At 44.1% G+C, this 18,849-nt stretch overlaps 1 protein-coding gene across 3 annotated transcripts in view; it reads left to right on the top strand.

Moving 5' to 3' along the window:
- The window catches only part of HAO2 (hydroxyacid oxidase 2), a 30,103-nt gene extending 12,339 nt beyond the window's left edge, over positions 1–17,764 (top strand). For 2 of the 3 annotated variants that reach the window (XM_043459518.1, XM_043459524.1), the window contains exons 2-8: positions 710–848; positions 2,800–2,951; positions 4,786–5,069; positions 6,511–6,720; positions 10,983–11,141; positions 11,717–11,786; positions 16,432–17,764. In XM_043459518.1, the coding sequence (XP_043315453.1) occupies positions 718–848; positions 2,800–2,951; positions 4,786–5,069; positions 6,511–6,720; positions 10,983–11,141; positions 11,717–11,786; positions 16,432–16,487 (1,062 nt within the window). In that variant the 5' untranslated portion in view covers positions 710–717 and the 3' untranslated portion in view covers positions 16,488–17,764. Of the gene's footprint in view, positions 1–709; positions 849–2,799; positions 2,952–4,785; positions 5,070–6,510; positions 6,721–10,982; positions 11,142–11,716; positions 11,787–16,431 lie in introns of those variants that run through there. The other variant, XM_043459533.1, reaches the window with a different exon arrangement.
- Positions 17,765–18,849: the final 1,085 nt, after the last annotated feature.

Here is an 18,849-nt window from a genome sequence, read left to right as displayed (position 1 = left end):
CCATCTCATTAGAACTGGTTCAAATGAATTCTTTTTAATGACTTGCCCCATGTATTCATATACCCAGAGATTTCTGGGACCTCCAAGATACTGATTTCTGCTCAGATCCAGTTTTCTTGCCCTGGTGGATCTCCTTCCCAAAAGGCAGAGATACGAAATAGCCTTCCAGAATGTTCAGAAATTGTTTATAGTGACTCAGCTGTCAAGAAAAAGCCACCAAGAAATTAAGCTGGTGTGTCAGGAGCCAGGTCCTAGAAAAGTGCAAATGCCACACCATGGGCACTTGAGAGCCAACAGCCATGACCAGACTTACATTTTAGAAAGGTCCCAGGCAGCTGGAGGGCGACGAGATGGAGACTGAGAGATAAGATAAGAAATTTTCATAATAATCTTATAAGAGGTGGTGGGGCCTCAATAAGACCTGAGACAGCAGGCCTAGAAACAAGGGGACAGCCCTGAGGGACAGTTAGGAGATCCAATAACCAGGAGTGGGAGCCGGAGTTGGGAGGACAGAGGAGGGCAACAGGACCCCCTGCTCTCAGTCTGGGAAACAGCAGACTGAGCAGCCCCTCCTTTGAGATGAAGATTACACGGGGGTTCCTGTTGAATCCAAACAGCTTTGTGCTATAGTCTACCCCTTCACCCTTCTCAAATATCTGAAGACTTCTCATTGGGTTTTGTTTGGTTGGTTTTGGTTTTTCCTTTAAAGGTCCAGAAATGCCCTTGGTGTGTTTGACAGACTTTCAGGCGCATGCACGGGAGCACCTCTCTAAGTCAACTTGGGATTTTATCGAAGGAGGAGCTGATGACTGCTGCACGCGGGATGAGAACATGGCAGCGTTTAAAAAGTCTGGTCTTCCGTATCCTTTCTATTGCTAAGCTAAGGTGCACAGGTTGAAAGCTCCTTGGAAGGTAGCAGTTCTGGTTTCTGCCTCCAAAGAACAGAGTATTCAAAACATTATAATGGGCTTTTGTTGGTGGTGGGGATTTGGGGGTTTTCCTCCGCAGGTGAGTGGGTAACTGGGGACAGGATGGTTGGAGAGAACTTTCATCTTAGTGCCTCTACACAGCTAGCACAAGCGAGTCACCCTCTGCTGATCATGGTGACTCTGCCACTCGAAAAGATAGCACAACAGTCTCAGGGTGTCCAGCCCCCTGGGCAGGGAGGAGAATCCAGCTGGGTAAGCCTAAATCTCCTGAATGCCTGAACTTTCGGCTTGGAGGTATAACAGGAGAGAGGGCTCAACGCTGGAGGAAATATGGAGACCCAAGGCGTCTTGGGGAGTACAGGAGGTTGATTCAAGAGAGAAGAGCTGGGCTGGCACAACAGGGGTAAATTAGGGGTCAGTAAACAGGTCAGGTCAGGTCAGGCCCGCTGCCTATTTCTGGATGGTCAGGTCAGGCCCACTGTTTCTGGATGGTCCACAAGCTAAGGCTGGGCTTTTTTTCATTTTTAAATCATTGACAAAAATCAAAAAACGAATTGCAATATGTCAAAATTATATGAAATTTCAATGTCCATAAATAAAACTGTATTAGAACACAGCGATGCTCACTCATCTACATCTTATCAGTGGTTGCTGTGATGTTACAATAGCAGAGCCAAGTGATTGTGACAAAGACCTCATGGCACGCAGCCTAAAATATATACCATCTAACCCTTTACAGAAAGTGTTTGCTGACCGCTGTGATACTGAGGCCAGAAAACACGGGAAAATGGGATGCAAGCTGAACACTATCTTCTGTGTTTTCATACATGTTGAGCACTATATTAAGCACTTTAATTGCTTCTTCTCATGTGTTTTCACAAGGCTATTAGGAAAGTTGAATTATTACTCCCATTTCACAGATCAAGTAACTGAGGCTCTCTGACCCAAGTTTGCACAATCACCATTTCCAGAAAAATTTTTCTCAGTTTATGTACAGGAATAATAGTATTTTGTGGAAAACAAGCACTTTTGGACCCCGAAGCTAACTAAGTCTCTGTTGGGATAATTAATACTTGTTAATTTCCCTACTTTCTTCTAAAGTAGTGTTTAAGTCAGATCTTCAATGAATTAGCCTCTAACCAAAAAAAAAAAAAAAAAAACTGGGATCATTCTCTGGGATTTGTCCTCTTGCAATGACTTTTTCTTGCCTTGTAGAGACTTGTGTCTGGGCTTCCCTGATGGCTCAGATAGTAAAGAATCTGCCTATAATGCAGGAGACCTGGGTTTGTTTCCTGGGTCATGATGATCCCTGGAGGAGGAAATGGCAACCCCCTCCAGTATTCTTGCCTGGTAAATCTTGGCAAGATTTCCAGAGGAGCTTGGCATGCTACATCCGTGGGGTCACACAGAGTTGGAGATTACTGAGCAACACACACACACATACACACACACACACAGACTTGTGTTTAACCTAAGAGAGAAGAGCCTAGAACTATGCCCTGCTCATTTATATCCATTCTAGTTCTTGTTATGATGTATCAATCAAGGCCTCCACAAGTTGAGAGTCTGGTTATGGAGGCATGGCTCCAAGACACAGACCTCTGATTGAGCAGGCAGGGAACAGAAAGACTATGTGCAGTGGAAGTTCAGGGAAGGCCAGGTTAATGGGAATACGGGGTTGGGAGAGGCTTCCCAGAAAAACGGAGCCTCTTGCTTGTCTATACTGCCTCATCAGCCAACTGACCCTGCGAGAGGTTTCTTGGGACCCAGTGAGGTCCTAGACCTGTGCCAGGAATCTGGAGGTCCCAGCAGCACCTTCATGCTGGAGAATGATCCCACCAACAGAACATCTCTTTGTTGTCCAGCACAGAATCCGCCTCCGTCCCCGGTACCTGAAAGATGTGTCTAAGGTGGACATGCAGACCACCATCCAAGGAGCAGAGATCAGCACTCCCATTTGTATCGCACCCACAGGTTTCCACCGCCTTGCCTGGCCTGATGGAGAAATGAGCACAGCCAGAGGTGTGAGCTGCCCCCACCTTGAGGCTCCCCTCCCAAGGCCCTTTAGGTGTGCAGAGGTGTGCTTCAGGGCAGGGGCAACCAGCTTCTCTATGGAAGGGGCTTAGGGACATGACCCTGGTTGGAATCAAGGGTAGGAAAAGGAATGGTTAAAGCCACATTTGCATAACCTTTCACCTAAGATTGAGGAAATACCAGTTTTCCATTATTAAGAATGGTTAGGGTGGGAGGGAGCTACAGATGAATAGGAAAGTATGAAAACCCCACCAAGCCATCCCAAGAAAGGGGCACTGGCCCTGTGGGGGAAGGGCTGCTTAGTGTGGCCACAAGGGGGAGGCCTTTCTTTGAACCCTAGTGGGCCAGGGCTGGGGCTGAATGCCAAGTCTCTGAATTCAGGACAAGGACAGTCATGACCTTACTCCTAACACAAGATCCTGGCAGGTGCTCTTGTCCAAATGTTCCATTTCTCTTCTCTGGGAAAGGTTGAGGGCAGGAGGAGAAGGGGGATGACAGAGGATGAGATGGTTGGATGGCATCACTGACTCAGGGGACATGAGTTCAAGCAAACTCAGGGTAATAATGAAGAATAGGGAAACCTGGCGTGCTGCAGTCCATGGGTTGCAAAGAACTGGACACAACTTAACGACCGAAAAACCACAGTTGATTTGATCATCTTATTTGACAAAAAGTTTTTCATTGGGTCTTGTCTTCTCCCTAGTCCCCTCTCAGCCTCTTCCCTCATTCGCCACCACCAAAAAGTAAGAGAGGGAAGGGCAGGGGGTAAAAACATTCCTGGGATTCATTTGCCATCTTCAACTGAAACCAAATCTTTTTTTCTCAAGTTGCCCAAGGCCTCCCTGGGGTCTTTTCCTTTGACTCTGTGATATAGGAAGTGATGAATCCAAGGATTCTAGAGTTAAAGTGACATCCATCTAGTTAGGAATACATTTGGCTGAGTTGAAATATGAATACCCTGTATGAATATGACTGCTTTACTAAATCTTCATGGTTGAGGGTGTTGGGTTGTTTGGGGCAGGAGAAAGCTATATCCCCTGTTGATGTTAGGAACTGAAAATATTAATTGTGATGAGGTCAAATTCTCTACCCGTGAGTTGTAGAATGGTAGTGACATTAACCTTTTGGGGAATCCCCTGAAAATGATTAAAGTGGGAAATGAAAAAGATGCAGTTGGCACATCATTGTCACCATCATCACCATCATCAACAACATTATTACTAGCATTTGTACATTCCTCACTTCATAGCTTTAAAAAAAAAAAAACTTCCATAGCTGGTATCCTATTTAATCTTGCAACAACCCTATAAGAGTGATATTATCATTTTCCCCCTTTACAGATAAAGAAAAAGAGACTCAAGGCCACACAGCTAAGAAGTGGTAGAACTAGTTTTCTTCTAACTCCAGATAGCATGCTTTTTCTACTGCAAAGCTCAGTCTTCTCCTTGGAATTATGTTCTCAACCTTCGCCTTCTTTAGCTCCTTTCTGCTTCATTAATGGGTTCATAAGATGTCCATTTCCTATCTGAAAGCTGCAACATGTTCAAATGGTTTTGGGAAATGGTTCTGGGGACTCAATGTCATCTCTAGCCTGAAATATTTTAATGGAATACAGAGTTTATAAGACAAGTTGTACAGTGGAGGACCCAGGCAGTCTGATCAAACAGCTCTGATGCCTGCCCGATAGGGAAGAAGAATGAAGTCAAGCTTTAATCTTCACTCACAGGCAAGCTGGCCAGAGGGAACACAGACTTATAGGGCATTTCACCCCAGTTCAGAATGTCGCTGCCCTCCAACCTGAGCTGTATCACTTGCTTTGCAGCTGCACAAGCAGCCAGTATCTGCTACATCACCAGCACGTATGCCAGCTGTAGCCTTGAAGATATCGTTGCTGCTGCCCCCAGGGGCCTGCGGTGGTTCCAACTCTATGTGCACCCGAACCGGCAGATAAACAAGCAGCTGATCCAAAAGGTGGAATCCCTGGGTTTCAAAGCTCTGGTCATTACTGTGGATGTGCCCAAAGTTGGCAACAGACGGCATGACATTACAAACCAAGTCAACTTGATGAAGAATTTATGGTTGAAAGATCTCGGATCACCTGAGACGGTAGGAAAGATACTGGAGCCGGGAGGGCAGGTGTAACAGGAGGCAGATTTCCATCCCTTTTTCCTCTCTTCTTTCTCTCCTCAAGAAGTCATTGTTCTGTGCCTGTTCTGTGCCAGGCACTAGGGATGCAGCAGTTCAAAAAGCAGATGGAGTTCCTGCTGCTCAGAACTTCCAGACAAGCAGAATATAAGACATTGTTCTCACCTCTGGAGCTGGCCAGCCTGTCCCCAGAAGTGTTCTGGGCCGGGATGGGTGTTAGGAAATAAGAAAGCTAGGGAAAGGAGTTTTTTTTTTTTCCCATGAAACAGGAGAGTAAAAGTTTCTTCCAACATTTTCTACTTTATGGCACACTTAGAAAATGATCACACATAGATAAATGGACCATCTGAAGAAGACGCTCCTATTCAAGGTGCATGCCTATGGAGCAGGACTGCCTTGAGCACCGGGCAGCAATACCTCTTCACACCTGGAACTCATCCATGGGGCACCAGAGAGCTACACCGTAGTTTTTTGGACAAGGTGACTACAAAGGCACTTTCTCCATTAAAATCCTTTAGTCCAATGGGATGAAGTGTCCCAGAGAGAAAAGACTGTGGCAAAGTTGGAATCCCTTAACTGCATTAGAGATAATGGTACCAGCCTTCTCAGCCAATGAGCAACTGCAATACCCAGACAAATGACTCAATAGTTCTACCCTTTAGCCACAAATTGGCCTTGAGGGTTTCTGGAATCTTAGCTCAGATTCCAGGGACACCTTGGGGCCTATAGATATTTGATTCACATGGTAAGCTAAGATAAATATTGGGTAATATTTGACTCAGGCTTCCCAAATGACTCAGTGGTAAAGAATCTGCCTGCCAATGCAGGAGACACAGGAGATGTGAGTTTGATACTTGGATGGGGAAGAGCCACTGGAAAAGGGAATGACAGCCCACTGCAGTATTCTTGCCTGGGAAATTCCATGGAAAGAGGAGCCTGGTAGGCTACAGTTCAGAGGGTCACAAAGAGTCAGACATGACTGAGCAGGCACGCAATATCTGACTTAAGATTATTGAAGTGTTGCTTAGTTATTGTTACCTGGTACATATCTCAGTCACAACAATCACATTGGCCTATAAATGCTTTTGCTTATCTATCTCACTTAATAAACTCTGAGATTTGGGGGGGGGGGAGTTGAAATTAAGGACTGTATCTCATTTGCCTTTGTGTTCCCAGGTCTTATCAAAATTATTGAGCGGGGACGCAAGTAATGGTTAACAAATAAGCAATGGGAGTAGAAATTCTTTAACAAAAGTTTTGTTTGGAAAGGAGCTAGGAGTAGTGTTGGGTTTTATGGTTCCTCTTTTCAAGCTTACAAATGGCGGCTTTTCAAACGTGCCTCGTCTTTGGAATGAGAGTCTCAAAGGAATTCAAGACTAAGGTTCTCTTTTATTCCCCGCAGGGAAATTCAATGCCTTATTTCCAAATGTCCCCAATTGACCCATCCATCTGCTGGGAAGATCTCTCTTGGTTTCAGAGCATGACTCGATTGCCCATCATCCTGAAGGGGATCTTGACAAAAGAGGACGCAGAGTTAGCTGTGAAGCACAATGTCCATGGCATCATTGTTTCCAACCATGGTGGAAGGCAGCTTGATGAGGTTCCTGCTTCTGTAAGTAGAATGACTTCAGAGTGGGTGTCTTTGTAAGTGCTGTGTGTGTGCATGTGCGTTTGTATGTGTGTGTCCACAGCAAGGCACTCTGTGAAACTTGGTGCTCGTTCCCCTCTCCCTAACCAACTGTGTTGGTAATATATATATATATATATCGGAAGGACTTTTAATCATTAATAATAGTCTAGTGTGTGCCGGGTTATTTTTACAAACTCAACATATGTCATCTCTAAAGTGCACAACAGCCCTGCATTACTATCCCTACTTAACAGATGAGGATACTGTAAGATGTAGAGATGTTAAGTAACTTGTGAGTTCACACAGTTAATAAGTGATTAAGGTGAAATTTGATAGAAGAGCTGTTCCCAAGGCATAGAGGTCATCTGCCTTCTGAAAGAAGCATTCAGCTGGAAGTTTGCCTGTCTGCATGGATTGGAACCTCATATTTTCTCATATGACATATCCCAGGAAGAAATGGTGCCTCACTTAAGCTAACAAATAACTTTCACAGTAAAACTTTAAAATGCCCTATGAATCCTTTGCTAAAAATCCAAGACAGTCTAAATTTTTCCCTAACTTATGAATTTGTCCACTAGAGATGGAGTCTGGGGAAAGAAAATGAAAAGCAGGGAGGCAGGGAAAGAATTTTTAAAGGAAGTTCATTGATGTTCATGGAGATTGATACCTTGTATTTTTTCAAGGGATTCTATGCTGCTTGACTCATTCTGAGAAATGGAAGTGAGTTTTTTTTCCTCTTAAGTTTTTTTTTTTTTTGTCTTTTAAGTATGACATATTCACTGCAAGTAAATTGTAAAATATACCTAAACAAAAAGAATTAAGATAAAAATCATTGCTATTTATGACAATAGTTTGATAAGCAATTTAGTGTAAATATAACATTTTAGGTTTGAAAACTATATATGATATTGTGTAATTTTCTTCTCTTCATTTATCAATATATCAAGAGCATCATTTTACTTCAATAAATTTGCTTTTTTTTGTTTTTAATGGTGTATAGTATGAATGGACAATTTATACAACCAACTTCCTATTGTTGAACATCTGGATTGCTTCCAAGGGTTTGGTCTTTTAAACAATACATCAGTGACCATCCTGAAATCTTCAGCACATTCTCAATTTCCCCTTTAAAAAGAATTACAGGAAATAGAAAAAGCTACATCAGCCAGTTTATACATTTCAAGGCTTATGAAACTTGGAGGTTTCAAATGCCGATCACTGGCCTCCTCCTCTCTGCCAGGTTCTACCTCATAGCAAACAAGCACGGATTGAACTACAGGGAATGGTCAAGCCTCCTACTTCCCACCCCAACTCTTGACCTAAGACTTTAGGAGAATGTAGGCCTTCAGAACATGCTCTGAGCTCTCTCACCCAACTCCTGCAAGGATACCATAAAGCCATCTCTCACGCATCCAGTAATTGACGGGATAGAGGGTGCAGAGCATAGCAGGTCCCCAGCTGACCCAACTGTGCTGACAATAGGAACAGAAAGCAAAGAGCCCCTCACCAACCAGCAGCAAACAGAATAGAATGCTGACTTTTGAAATAACACCAATAGAACATTATACAATCGGCTGTCTCTCATTAATCAGTTTAGCTAGTCTTGCTCCCTCAGGGAGTTCTGAGAAAGGAGTGGGGATAAGTGGCCCACTAATTTTCCCACTGCAATTCCTCAATAAAGAATGAGCAGTGATGAAGGCAGGTGCCAGAACAAGAAGAGTTTCTTCTGCCCCATCACACTGATCAATGCGCTGTTCTCCCAAGCCCTCTGACCTAACAGCCAAACCCAAGGTCATCCAGGGACAGTACCAAGATTAGTGGGAGGCTAGTGAGAGGCCCACCCTTGGCTCAAAATTCAAGAACATGCCAGAAAAACTGAATTAGGAATAATAGTTTCATGCACTATTTGAAAAATAAAAATTAGTGCAGAAAAATCCACAGTGAATAGCAACAGTTTTAATAAAGATAGGATCTGATCCTGCACTTGCATAATGTTGCCTCACTCATTTCACTGTAACCCTGGCCCTGGTTCCAATAAAGCTTTATTTATAAAAACAAGCCCCCAGCTTGCAGGTCAAAGTTTGCCATTTGATTTTTGTAAACATTGTACTCAAATATTCTTTATATTTTTGACACCCTTTAAATTTTGTGCCTGGGGTAAGTCGCCCACCCTTCTCAACACAGTCCCTCCTTGTGAGGGGTGTGACTGTCTCAGTGATAATCCATCTCTGTAATGTTCCATATCTAACACTCCTGTGCTTCCTTCCAGAACCAGGGGAAAGCTAGCTTTTGTCCCCAGAAGGCTCTAATGAATGCCCTACTGTGGCTTATCAAAAGCTAACTCTCAAGCCATACTGAATGAACCCTAGGCTGAAATTCACCCCCTATTGTGTTTCTTAAACTACTGCCAGTTCCATTGTCCAATATGGCTCACTAGAAGGGCTTCCCTGGTAGCTCAGACAGTAAAGAATCCCCCTGCAATGAGGGAGATCTGGGTTGAATCCCTGGGTTTGGAAGATCCCCTGGAGGAGGGCATGGCTACCCATTCCAGTATACTTGCCTGGAGAATCCCCATGGACAGAGGAGGCTGGCAGGGTGCAGTTTATGGGGTCGCAAAGAGTCAGACACAACTGAGCAACTAAGTGCACAGTGCAGAAGAGTTTGCACAAGTACATTTCTTTCTTTCTCACAGCATGCCGATACAGGAGACATGGGCTCGATCCCTGGATCAGGAAGATCCCACAGGCCGCAGAGCAACTAAGCCCAAGTGCCACAGCTATTGAGCCTTTTGTAGAAATGTTCCAAATAATACCATGGTGGGACTGTAAAAATACCCTGATTTAGATGCACATTCTCTCCAGTCTTCACATGTATGTTAACAAAATGTTCAATTCACCCATCCACTTGGAAAATACAAAGCTTCTTTCCTCCCTGATTTCATAATCTGCTCACTCTCACCAAAGGATCTCATTTGGGCAGAATTCAACCCACTCCTTCCACTGCAGATTCTACTCCTCTTCAGTCATTCCTCAAAGAGACAGAACAGGAGCCCTGAGGCAGGTCCAGAAACTTTTCCTGCAGGACCCTCCCCCCAGACTCTGCCCTCACTTCTTACAGACTTGGAGGTACCCAGGAACATAGCTCAATCTGGGGCACCTTAGGTCCACAGGCCTGTTGACCACACAGCTGGGAATGAAAGAGAAAAGCTAGGAGAAAAGATCCAATGGAGAGAGGCGGCCAGAGTGATCAGGCATTTTTTGTTTTGTCTTTCTAACGCTTCAGCCCTGCCCTTACAATGTCAGTGCTGCCTTTCTATCCCCCGTCTCAGATAACCCGTAAGGGAGTTAGGAACAAGTAGCTCAAATGTGTTGTGTCAGGAATAAGTTACAGCCCAGTTACATGGAACAGGCTGTGGTTCAGACACTAGGGTCACTGTTGATCACACTTGTTTTGCCAAAAAGACTTAGGGCTTCAGCAATGGGGAACATTTCTAATCGTTCCACCTTAGAAGCAGAGAAGGTGGAAGAGGATCAAATCAAAATTTTCTTTAAAATGAAGAACATTAAAATGTGTGCAGCCTGGATGGGAGGGGAGTTTGGGGGTGAGCAGATACATGTATAGCTGAATCCTTTTGCTGTCTACTTGAAACTATCACAACATTGCTAATTGGCTATACCCCAATATAAAATGCTTGTAAAAAATGAAATGAAATAAAAAGAACAGGAGACACTAGTGCTAAAGAATCTCCCTACCAATGCAGGAAAAACAAGAAACCTGGGTTCAATCCCTGGGCTGGGAAGATCCCCTGGAGGAGGGCATGGCAACCTGCTCCAGTATTCTTGTCTGGAAAATCCCATGGACAGAGGAGCCTGGAGGGCTACAGTCACGGGGCAGTAAAGAGTCAGGCGCAACTGAGTGACTCAGCACACAAAAGCAAACACTACAAGTGGAAAATGCTCCCTTGGGGATGTTAAGAGATACCAAGAGTTTCTTCCAAGCTGTAAACACCTGAACTCTGTCAGAGCAGGAAATGGCAGGAGGGGGTAGCCTGGAAAGAGTCCCTGGGCCTTGGGAATGTAGCTACTCTGCTTTGACAGCACCTGCAGCCTCATGCATGGAGCCATGAGGCATTGCCCCAGCTTAGACCTCCTGGAGCCAGCCAAGCCCGGGGGGCAGTGCTGTCCCCAGACTCCCTGAGAGTCCAAAGGCAAGTCCCTCGAGCCACACTTGTCTCTTGTTTTCAGATCGATGCCCTGACAGAAGTGGTGGCCGCTGTGAAAGGGAAGGTTGAAGTGTACCTGGATGGTGGGATCCGGACTGGCAACGATGTGCTGAAGGCTCTAGCCCTCGGGGCTAAGTGCGTTTTTGTGGGGAGACCCATCCTGTGGGGTCTTGCTTACAAGGTGAGAGTGGTAAAGTGAAAACCAACCGGAAGGCACCCCACTTCTCGTTTGTTTCCATGTGCTTCTGTGGTTTAACCCCCAAGTTTAACCAGTCTTGGGGGGTGCCACAGATCCTGAAGGACGGTGACACCTCGCCTGCCCCTCCACACTTCTTCCACAGCATGTTGTAAATTTTCAAGAGCTCTCATACCCACAATTTTCCTCTTTGCTTTCCTTTATCCCCAAAATAGTTCAAATTTCACAGATAGCCCCCATCCTCCCCACCACAGCTCTGAGCTCACTTAGAAATACTTTTTAATGTGTATTTACTTTGCTGCGCCAGGTCTTAGTTGCAGCATGCAGGATCTTCAGTTCTGTTGTGGCATATGGGTTCTTTAGTGGAAGCACACGAACTCAAGGTGTATGGGATCTAGTTTCCTGACAAAGGATGGAACCCAGGCCCCCTGCGTTGACAGCATGGAGTCTTCCAGGGACCACCAGGGAAGTCCCCTCACTTAGTGTTGAAACTCAGCCTGTGGTCAGGACGTCCCTTCACACCTCTCTGTTGTCTCCTCTCTTCTCTGTCTTATGAGCAGGGTGAACATGGTGTTAAGGAAGTTTTGGATATTTTAAAAAATGAATTCCACACTTCCATGACCCTGACAGGTAAGTTTTTACCATTCTTTTCCTAACTCAGAACTGAAAGCAGGCCGTCTAAAGAACAGAAGCTCGGGTCCTTCCTTCTCACTTGCCTCCCCCAAACCCAGAGAGGGCGCAGAGGAAATGCCCGAGACAAAAGTGGAATGAAAGTGTTAGTTGCTCAGTCAGGTCTGACTCTTTGTGACCCCGTGGACTGTAAGCCCACCAGGTTCCTCTGTCCGTGGGATTTCCCAGGCAAGAGCACTGGAGTGGGCAGCCATTTCCTTCTCCAGGGGATCTTCCCGACCCAGGGATTGAACCTGAGTGTCCTGCATTACAGACGGATTCTCTACCATCTGAGCCGGTCAAGCATAAACTCAGAATGTGATACATCTGCTACAAAAGCAAGTGCAATTTCAGATTGTGGTAAAGAGGGTCCCATTTCTCTCTGGCCTGCTCAGATCCCATCAAACTTGTCAGATGTAGTTCTGGGGGTGAACTTTAAGTAAGATTCATGGATTGTGAAGAGTAGAGAAATTAAGTCACGGGGAAAGCATGGAGGAGCTGGGGAGTTGGAAGCAAGCAGGATGACAGAACAGAGAGAAGGAGAAACATCATCCTGGGTAACCACAGTCAGCAAGACAAACTCGAATGTCTCAAAGTTACACAGGCAGGTGTCAGGCAAAACTGAGATGACTGTAAAGTAGTGCTCATAAAAACTTACATGTGTTCAGCAAGTCCATGTGATCACTGGAATCCGGTGATCCTGTGAAATAGTGATTCTCGGCTAATGATGGTAACTTCCCTCTTCAGAATCATTTGTTTTGGGGGTGGGGGGTGGCTTATCTTTTTTTCTCATTGGCACAGTGATGCAGGGTTGGTGTTGGAGGTATTCAGTACTCAGGGGTCAAGGATGCTAAATGTCCTAAAATGCTTGGAGCTGTCTCAAACAAAATTGGCCGCCCAAATGCCAGTCATCAGTAGCTCTGTCTCTGATTGTCTTTGTCTGCTGTAGATGGTAATAGATTATAATGTGAGAAGCAGACAAGATAAACCCAAATAAGACCTCCATTCATGCCTCAATTCTAAAATTTGGTAATAACAGAAACTTCCTCCAGAAGTAACAAAATAATGAATCAAGAGCTCTGAAGAGGAGTTAAGACCATTTTTGTGCCATTGACTTGTTTCCACAGATGATGCTACCAAGTGTCTGCCATCTGCCAGGCACAAGGCAAGGTGTCCAGGTCTTTTCTAGTCTGGTTTTCATGAGCTATTTAGACAAGTATCTTGTACTCAGCATCCAAGCTACATAGTGTTCCTTGGGGCTGTAACCTCAGCCTTTTGGGCTTAAGTAGTATAAGCTAGAAAACTTAGACCAGCATTAATGCCAGTCCCTTTCAAATGAGTAGATTAATAGGAAAAAAAAGGAGGAAGTGGACTAAGACATCAAGGACCAGGACTGTCCATTTGGGGCCAATGTCTATGAAGATAAGTCAATAAATAACCCAAGGTTGCCAAGTCTCTCCCGTGAGGGCAAGGGGGGCACAAATGTGAACAGATATTGTGTTGATGTCTTTTGCCCTTGGGAGGGAGAGAGAGATGGGAAGATCTAGGAGTTTCTGCAGATTCCAAGAGGTTGAGGTGACTTCTCTTGCTCCCCCAAATATTTTCTCCTGTCTTTGTGATACTATGTCTGAACTTTTAAAACAGAAGCCTGGCGGGGGAATTCACAATAACAAAGCTTTTTTATTCCACCAAAAGTTTATACTTAACAACCATTGGGATGGAAATAGAGGCTGGAAAATCTTTTTCTAAAATAGAGGGTAGAGAGCACTCTTTTTAAATGGGGTCAGGAAAAAAAGAAAGAAAAAACAGGATGATGAATACTTTTATGCCTAACTTTTTACATTCCTTTCCTTCTAATTGTTCTCCAATGAGAGTATTGTTTAAATGCAGAGAAAAAATGACTAATCAACAACCAAATGTGGGATGGGCAGGAGGGTTTGGGGAAGAAGGGAAAGAAGAGAAAACTTAGGCTGAAGGGCATCCCTCAGCATTCTCTGTGAGTATCGGTCCCTCAGGAAAGACTCCTCAAGCTGGTCCCTGGGGAGAAGGGGGTCTCAGGTGAGGAGGGCTGTGTTTTTGGTGGAACTCACTCAAATAGAAAATCATAATGTGAAACCCCACAGAGTTTCACATTCAGTTCAGTTCAGTTCAGTCACTCAGTTGTGTCCGACTCTTTGCGATCCCTTGAACCGCAGCACGCCAGGCCTCCCTGTCCATCACCAACTCCCAGAGTCCACCCAAACCCCCATGTCCATTGAGTCGGTGATGCCATCCAACCATCTTATCCTCTGTCGTCCCCTTCTCCTCCTGCCCTCAATCTTTCCCAGCATCGGGGTCTTTTCAAATGACTCAGCTCTTCCCATCAGGTGGCCAAAGTATTGGAGTTTCAGCTTCAACATCAGTCCTTCCAATGAACACCCAGGACTGATCTCCTTTAGGATGGACTGGTTGGATCTCCTTGCAGTCCAAGATTAGCCCTTCCACGCACAATGCATGTAAGATGCATGACACAAAACCAGCACCCAGGAGGTGATCAGTCAATATGACTTCTCTATCCTAATTCTCCTGGAGATGTGTGACATTTTTCCTCTGTGATCTTGTGACATCGCAGCCCTGAGAAGAGAACCCTGTTTGCACTATTGTGAAATCAAAATAAGCTTAGAAATCATCTTTTCCTAATTGTGAGACCATATGCCAAAACTGTATATATAGGAATGTTACAATCCCAATTTGCCTTGGAAAACAAAACTGTGTACATATAAATCATGTGTGCACAGACCTCACTTAGGTCTCATCTCTTGTAAGGGGCAGGGGCTGAAACAGAAGAGTATATGAATCTTCTTGAGTTTTATTGCTCAAAATTACCTACTTTGTTTTAATTTAGCTAAAGTGTTTTAGTGTGAATATCCTCCTAATTTACAGTAATGAAAAAACAAGAATACATTGTAATTATGAATTCACTCTTAAACCTTTAGTGAACCTCTACCAAGAACAAGGCAATGTCCCTGGTACCAAGTGGACCAAGACTCCATCTAATGAGCTTATACTGATAAATAGAACAGTACACAAATAGTACCAGGGCTTAAATGGGAACAGATGTTTCAAAGTGTCTCAAAATGGTATCACACACTTTGATGCAACTACTGAGACATTTTTACATAGCTTAAATATTTGTTTCTACTATAATGTATCAGCAGTTTCTATTTTGGCATCTCTGTGCTCCTTGAGGAAATCTACCCTCTCCAAAGCTGTCTGCCCCGTGGAAACCCAGAGCTGTCAGAATCATTGTCACTTCTGATGAGAGCACCTCTGGCTCCAAATTCCCACTTCTGCTGACTTAGTTCATTTTATGAGTTATTTATGCCTCCTTCACCTGCCATTCCTGTCACCTATCATCAACACCAGGGGCTTCCCTTGTGGCTCAGTAGTAAAGAATCTGCCTGCCAATTCAGGAGACACGAGTTTGATCCCTGGGTTGGGAAGATCCCCTGGAGAAGGAAAATGGCAACCCACTCCAGTATTCTTGCCTGGGATAATCCCATGGGACAGAGGAGCCTGGTGGGCTACAGTCCATAGTGTCGCAAGATTCAGACATGATTTAGTGAATAAACAAACACAAATAATCAACACAGACATAAAACTCAACTCTTTCCTCTGCTTCGATTTTTTGAAAAAGAGCCTCTCATTAATATACCTCTGTGAATAACACAATTTTCTAGTTAGGTTTTTGGAGATAACCATACACACATCACAGATGGGGAAGAACTTATGAAATATTACACGTTGTCTTACTCAACTTCTTATCACCGGTGAATTTTCTTGAGTCCACAATTCTGCAACTGACATTACCTCTTTCTCCCTTCTCTTTTGTCGTCTTATCTGGAGTCACTCTCTTCAATTCCTGTGTCTCATCTCTATGACAGTCCAGTTTTGCATTTTAATTAAGATCCTCCACTAAAGAAAGATATTCTGCTTTAAAACTTTTTTTAGAAGACAGTTGTATGAAACATTCACCCCATCTTGTCTGCTTTCCTTGAGCCCTCGTCCTTCCTGACTGATCCTTCCTGTGTCCTGAAGGCTTATCCAAAGTGTACGCAGTTGCCTCCGTCATGTCTGACTCTTTTGTGACCCATGGAATATAGCCGCCAGGCTCCTCTGACCATGGGATTCTGCAGGCAAGAACACTGGAATGGGTTGTCATTTCCCCCTCCAGGGGATCTTCCTGACCCAGGGATCGAACCGACATTCCCTGCATTGCAGGCGGATTCTTTACCTCTGGGCTACCAGGAAAGCCCCAAGGTTTATCTGGATGGCAATAAAAGTCAGGTGTTTTCACTGCACACAAACTGACTTTTCAAAAAGTTGAAATACTGTTTTTATGTTTTTACCGTGCCATTTTGCCATGGCTGTTTTAAAAGAGGACACAGGCACAGGCTCATAGAACAATCCCCAGTGTAATCAGAATTACGGGATATGTTCTGTACATATAACATCTTATCAGGGTGAGGACAAGGCTCAAGGCTTGTTTCTATCCCCATGGTGGGGTGGCGACTGAGGTTTCAGAGAAATGAGCTTTTAAACTACATTTTTTTTTTTTTTTTTTTAGGTTGCCGATCGGTTGCTGAGATCAATCAGGACCTGATCCAGTTCTCCAGATTGTAAAGATAGAGAACCGATGGCCTGACTGCAGAGTTTGCCCACAGGAGGAAGACAAAATCACAGTAGGGTGTGTGACGCCCTCTTGCCTCAGTCCCATCCTGGCCAGCAGCTTACTCCTGCACCCTCAACCACTCCACCCCAAATCCCTGATCTCCCTCAAATATGCCAATGCTCTTCTTTGCCTCACTGCCTTGTATATGTTGCTCTCTTGCCCGAAATCCTCCTCTGAAAGCAGAGATCTTAAAAGAGCAGATCAGCAATGGCTGAAATAGCTAGTGATTAAAACTATTTGAATATACTATGTTTCTATGAAATAACTATGGAAATCTGTACCCGAGAACGGAAGAGCTATACATATAAAATATTCCCCAACAAAAATCATACTCCTATCTGTAGACAATAGAGAAACAATATAGTTAAAAACATAAGCTTTGGAGTCATACAGACATAAGATTACCAGGACTGTTACTGACAAGCTGTGAGGCTTGGGGATGTTTTTTGATCTCTGTTCTTCCAAGTCTTTGTGTATAAAATGAGATTTATAATACCTAGCCTATTAGGTTGGGAGAAAGATTAAGAGAGATAACATAAAGTTCAGAGCACAATGCTTAGCCCCTAAGTTTAAGAAAGAGTAGCTTTTGGACTTCCCTGGTGGCCCAGTGGTTAAGACTTCACCTTCTAATGTAGGGGGTATGGGTTCAAGCTATGGTGGGGGAATTAAGTTCCCACATGCTGCAGGATGTGGCCAAAAATTAAAATACATAAATAAAACTTGAAAAAATTCCTCTTAAAAAAGAAAGAGCTAGTAGCTTTTATGATTATTATTTGGCAAATTCCTGTTTATCTTTTAAGATCTTATTCAAATATCACCTATTTTTACCTGGCTACTTGCTAAAGGTTTCCTATTGTGCTTTGCACATTATACTATTACAATCCTTATTATAATGTGTTATGTTTATTTGTCTCTCTCCATAAATAGACTTTACATGTCTCTGAGCAAGAAACTGTATGCTTGGTACTGGGTTTGGCATATAGCAGCATCTCAATAAACATTTGTAGGATGGATAGATGGGTGGATGGACTGAAAAGGGTGAAAGGAGAGATGGGAAAATGAATAAATGCTCTATCAGAATAAAAACCCCCCAGAACAGCAGTCAGCAAGAATAGACTTCTAGAGCAGGGGCACTTGGCTGAATAAGATCTAACACTTGAAGACATCAAGGAAGTTAAGGATAAATTCTCAATATCCTAAATAAATATTGATAATTTCATAACTGGCATTCATGTTCTATCTTGGTCCTTGTTATAGTCTGTTTTCTACACGACAATCATTGACTTTTTTAAGTAAAGCAAATCCTACTAGTTTAGTGCCTAATTCAGTCATTCAGTCATGTCCAGCTCTTTGCAAGCCCATGGACTGCAGCATGCCAGCCTTCCTTGTCCATCACCAACTCCCGGAGCTTGCTTAAACTCATGTCCATCAAGTTGGTGATGCCGTCCAACCACCTCATTCTCTGTTGTCCCCTTCTAATGCCTTCAATCTTTCCTAGCATCAGGGTCCTTTCTAATGAGTGGGCTTTTTGTATCAGGTGGCCAAAGTATTGGAGCTTCAGCCTCAGCATCAGTCCCTCCAATGATTATTCAGTACTGATCTCCTTTAGGATGGACTGGTTGGTTGGATCTCCTTGCAGCCCAAGAGACTCTCAAGAGTCTTCTCCAACACCATAATTCAAAAGCATCAATTCTTTGGCACTCAGCGTTCTTTATGGTCCAACTCTCACATCCATACATGACTACTGGAAAAACCATAGCTTTGACTAGACAAACCTTTGTTGGCATGTTATGCCCGATGTCCGAATCCCCAAGCGGAAAGAGAGAAGGCCTCCAACACAATGCAACTCGCAGGAAGGGAAGTTTATTACTGACTCGAGCCAGGACTCTCCGCCCGCAACCAACGCAGTGGTGCGGGTCAGAGAGCCCCGAGCCCAAGCTGTTACACAAATTTATAGGGTGAGAAGCGGATTGGTTACACGTTTGCAAAGCAATTTCATTGGTCAATACTTTCGCGCGCGCGGAACTTTCCTGGGGGTTTCCGCCCCATTCCTAATTTCCTAATTGGCAAACATCGGTGAAAGCTAATTGGTCCTAATTGGCAAACAGTGGTCATTGTTAAGTGAAAGCTACCTGATAGTAGGAAGGCCTACTCCTAATCTAAGTTGCATTACTTCTGCTCGCCTCACAGGCAAAGTAATGTCTCTGCTTTTTAATATGCTGTCTAGGTTTGTCATAGGTTTTCTTTCAAGGAGCAAGTGTTTTAATTTCATGGCTGCAGTCACCATTTGCAGTGATTTTGGAGCCCAAGAAA

The sequence above is a fragment of the Cervus canadensis genome, chromosome 2, assembly GCF_019320065.1.
Source record: "Cervus canadensis isolate Bull #8, Minnesota chromosome 2, ASM1932006v1, whole genome shotgun sequence".
Classification (NCBI taxonomy): Eukaryota; Metazoa; Chordata; class Mammalia; order Artiodactyla; family Cervidae; genus Cervus; species Cervus canadensis.
Note: the sequence above shows the minus strand (reverse complement) of the source record. Positions and strands in the feature narration are given on the sequence as shown.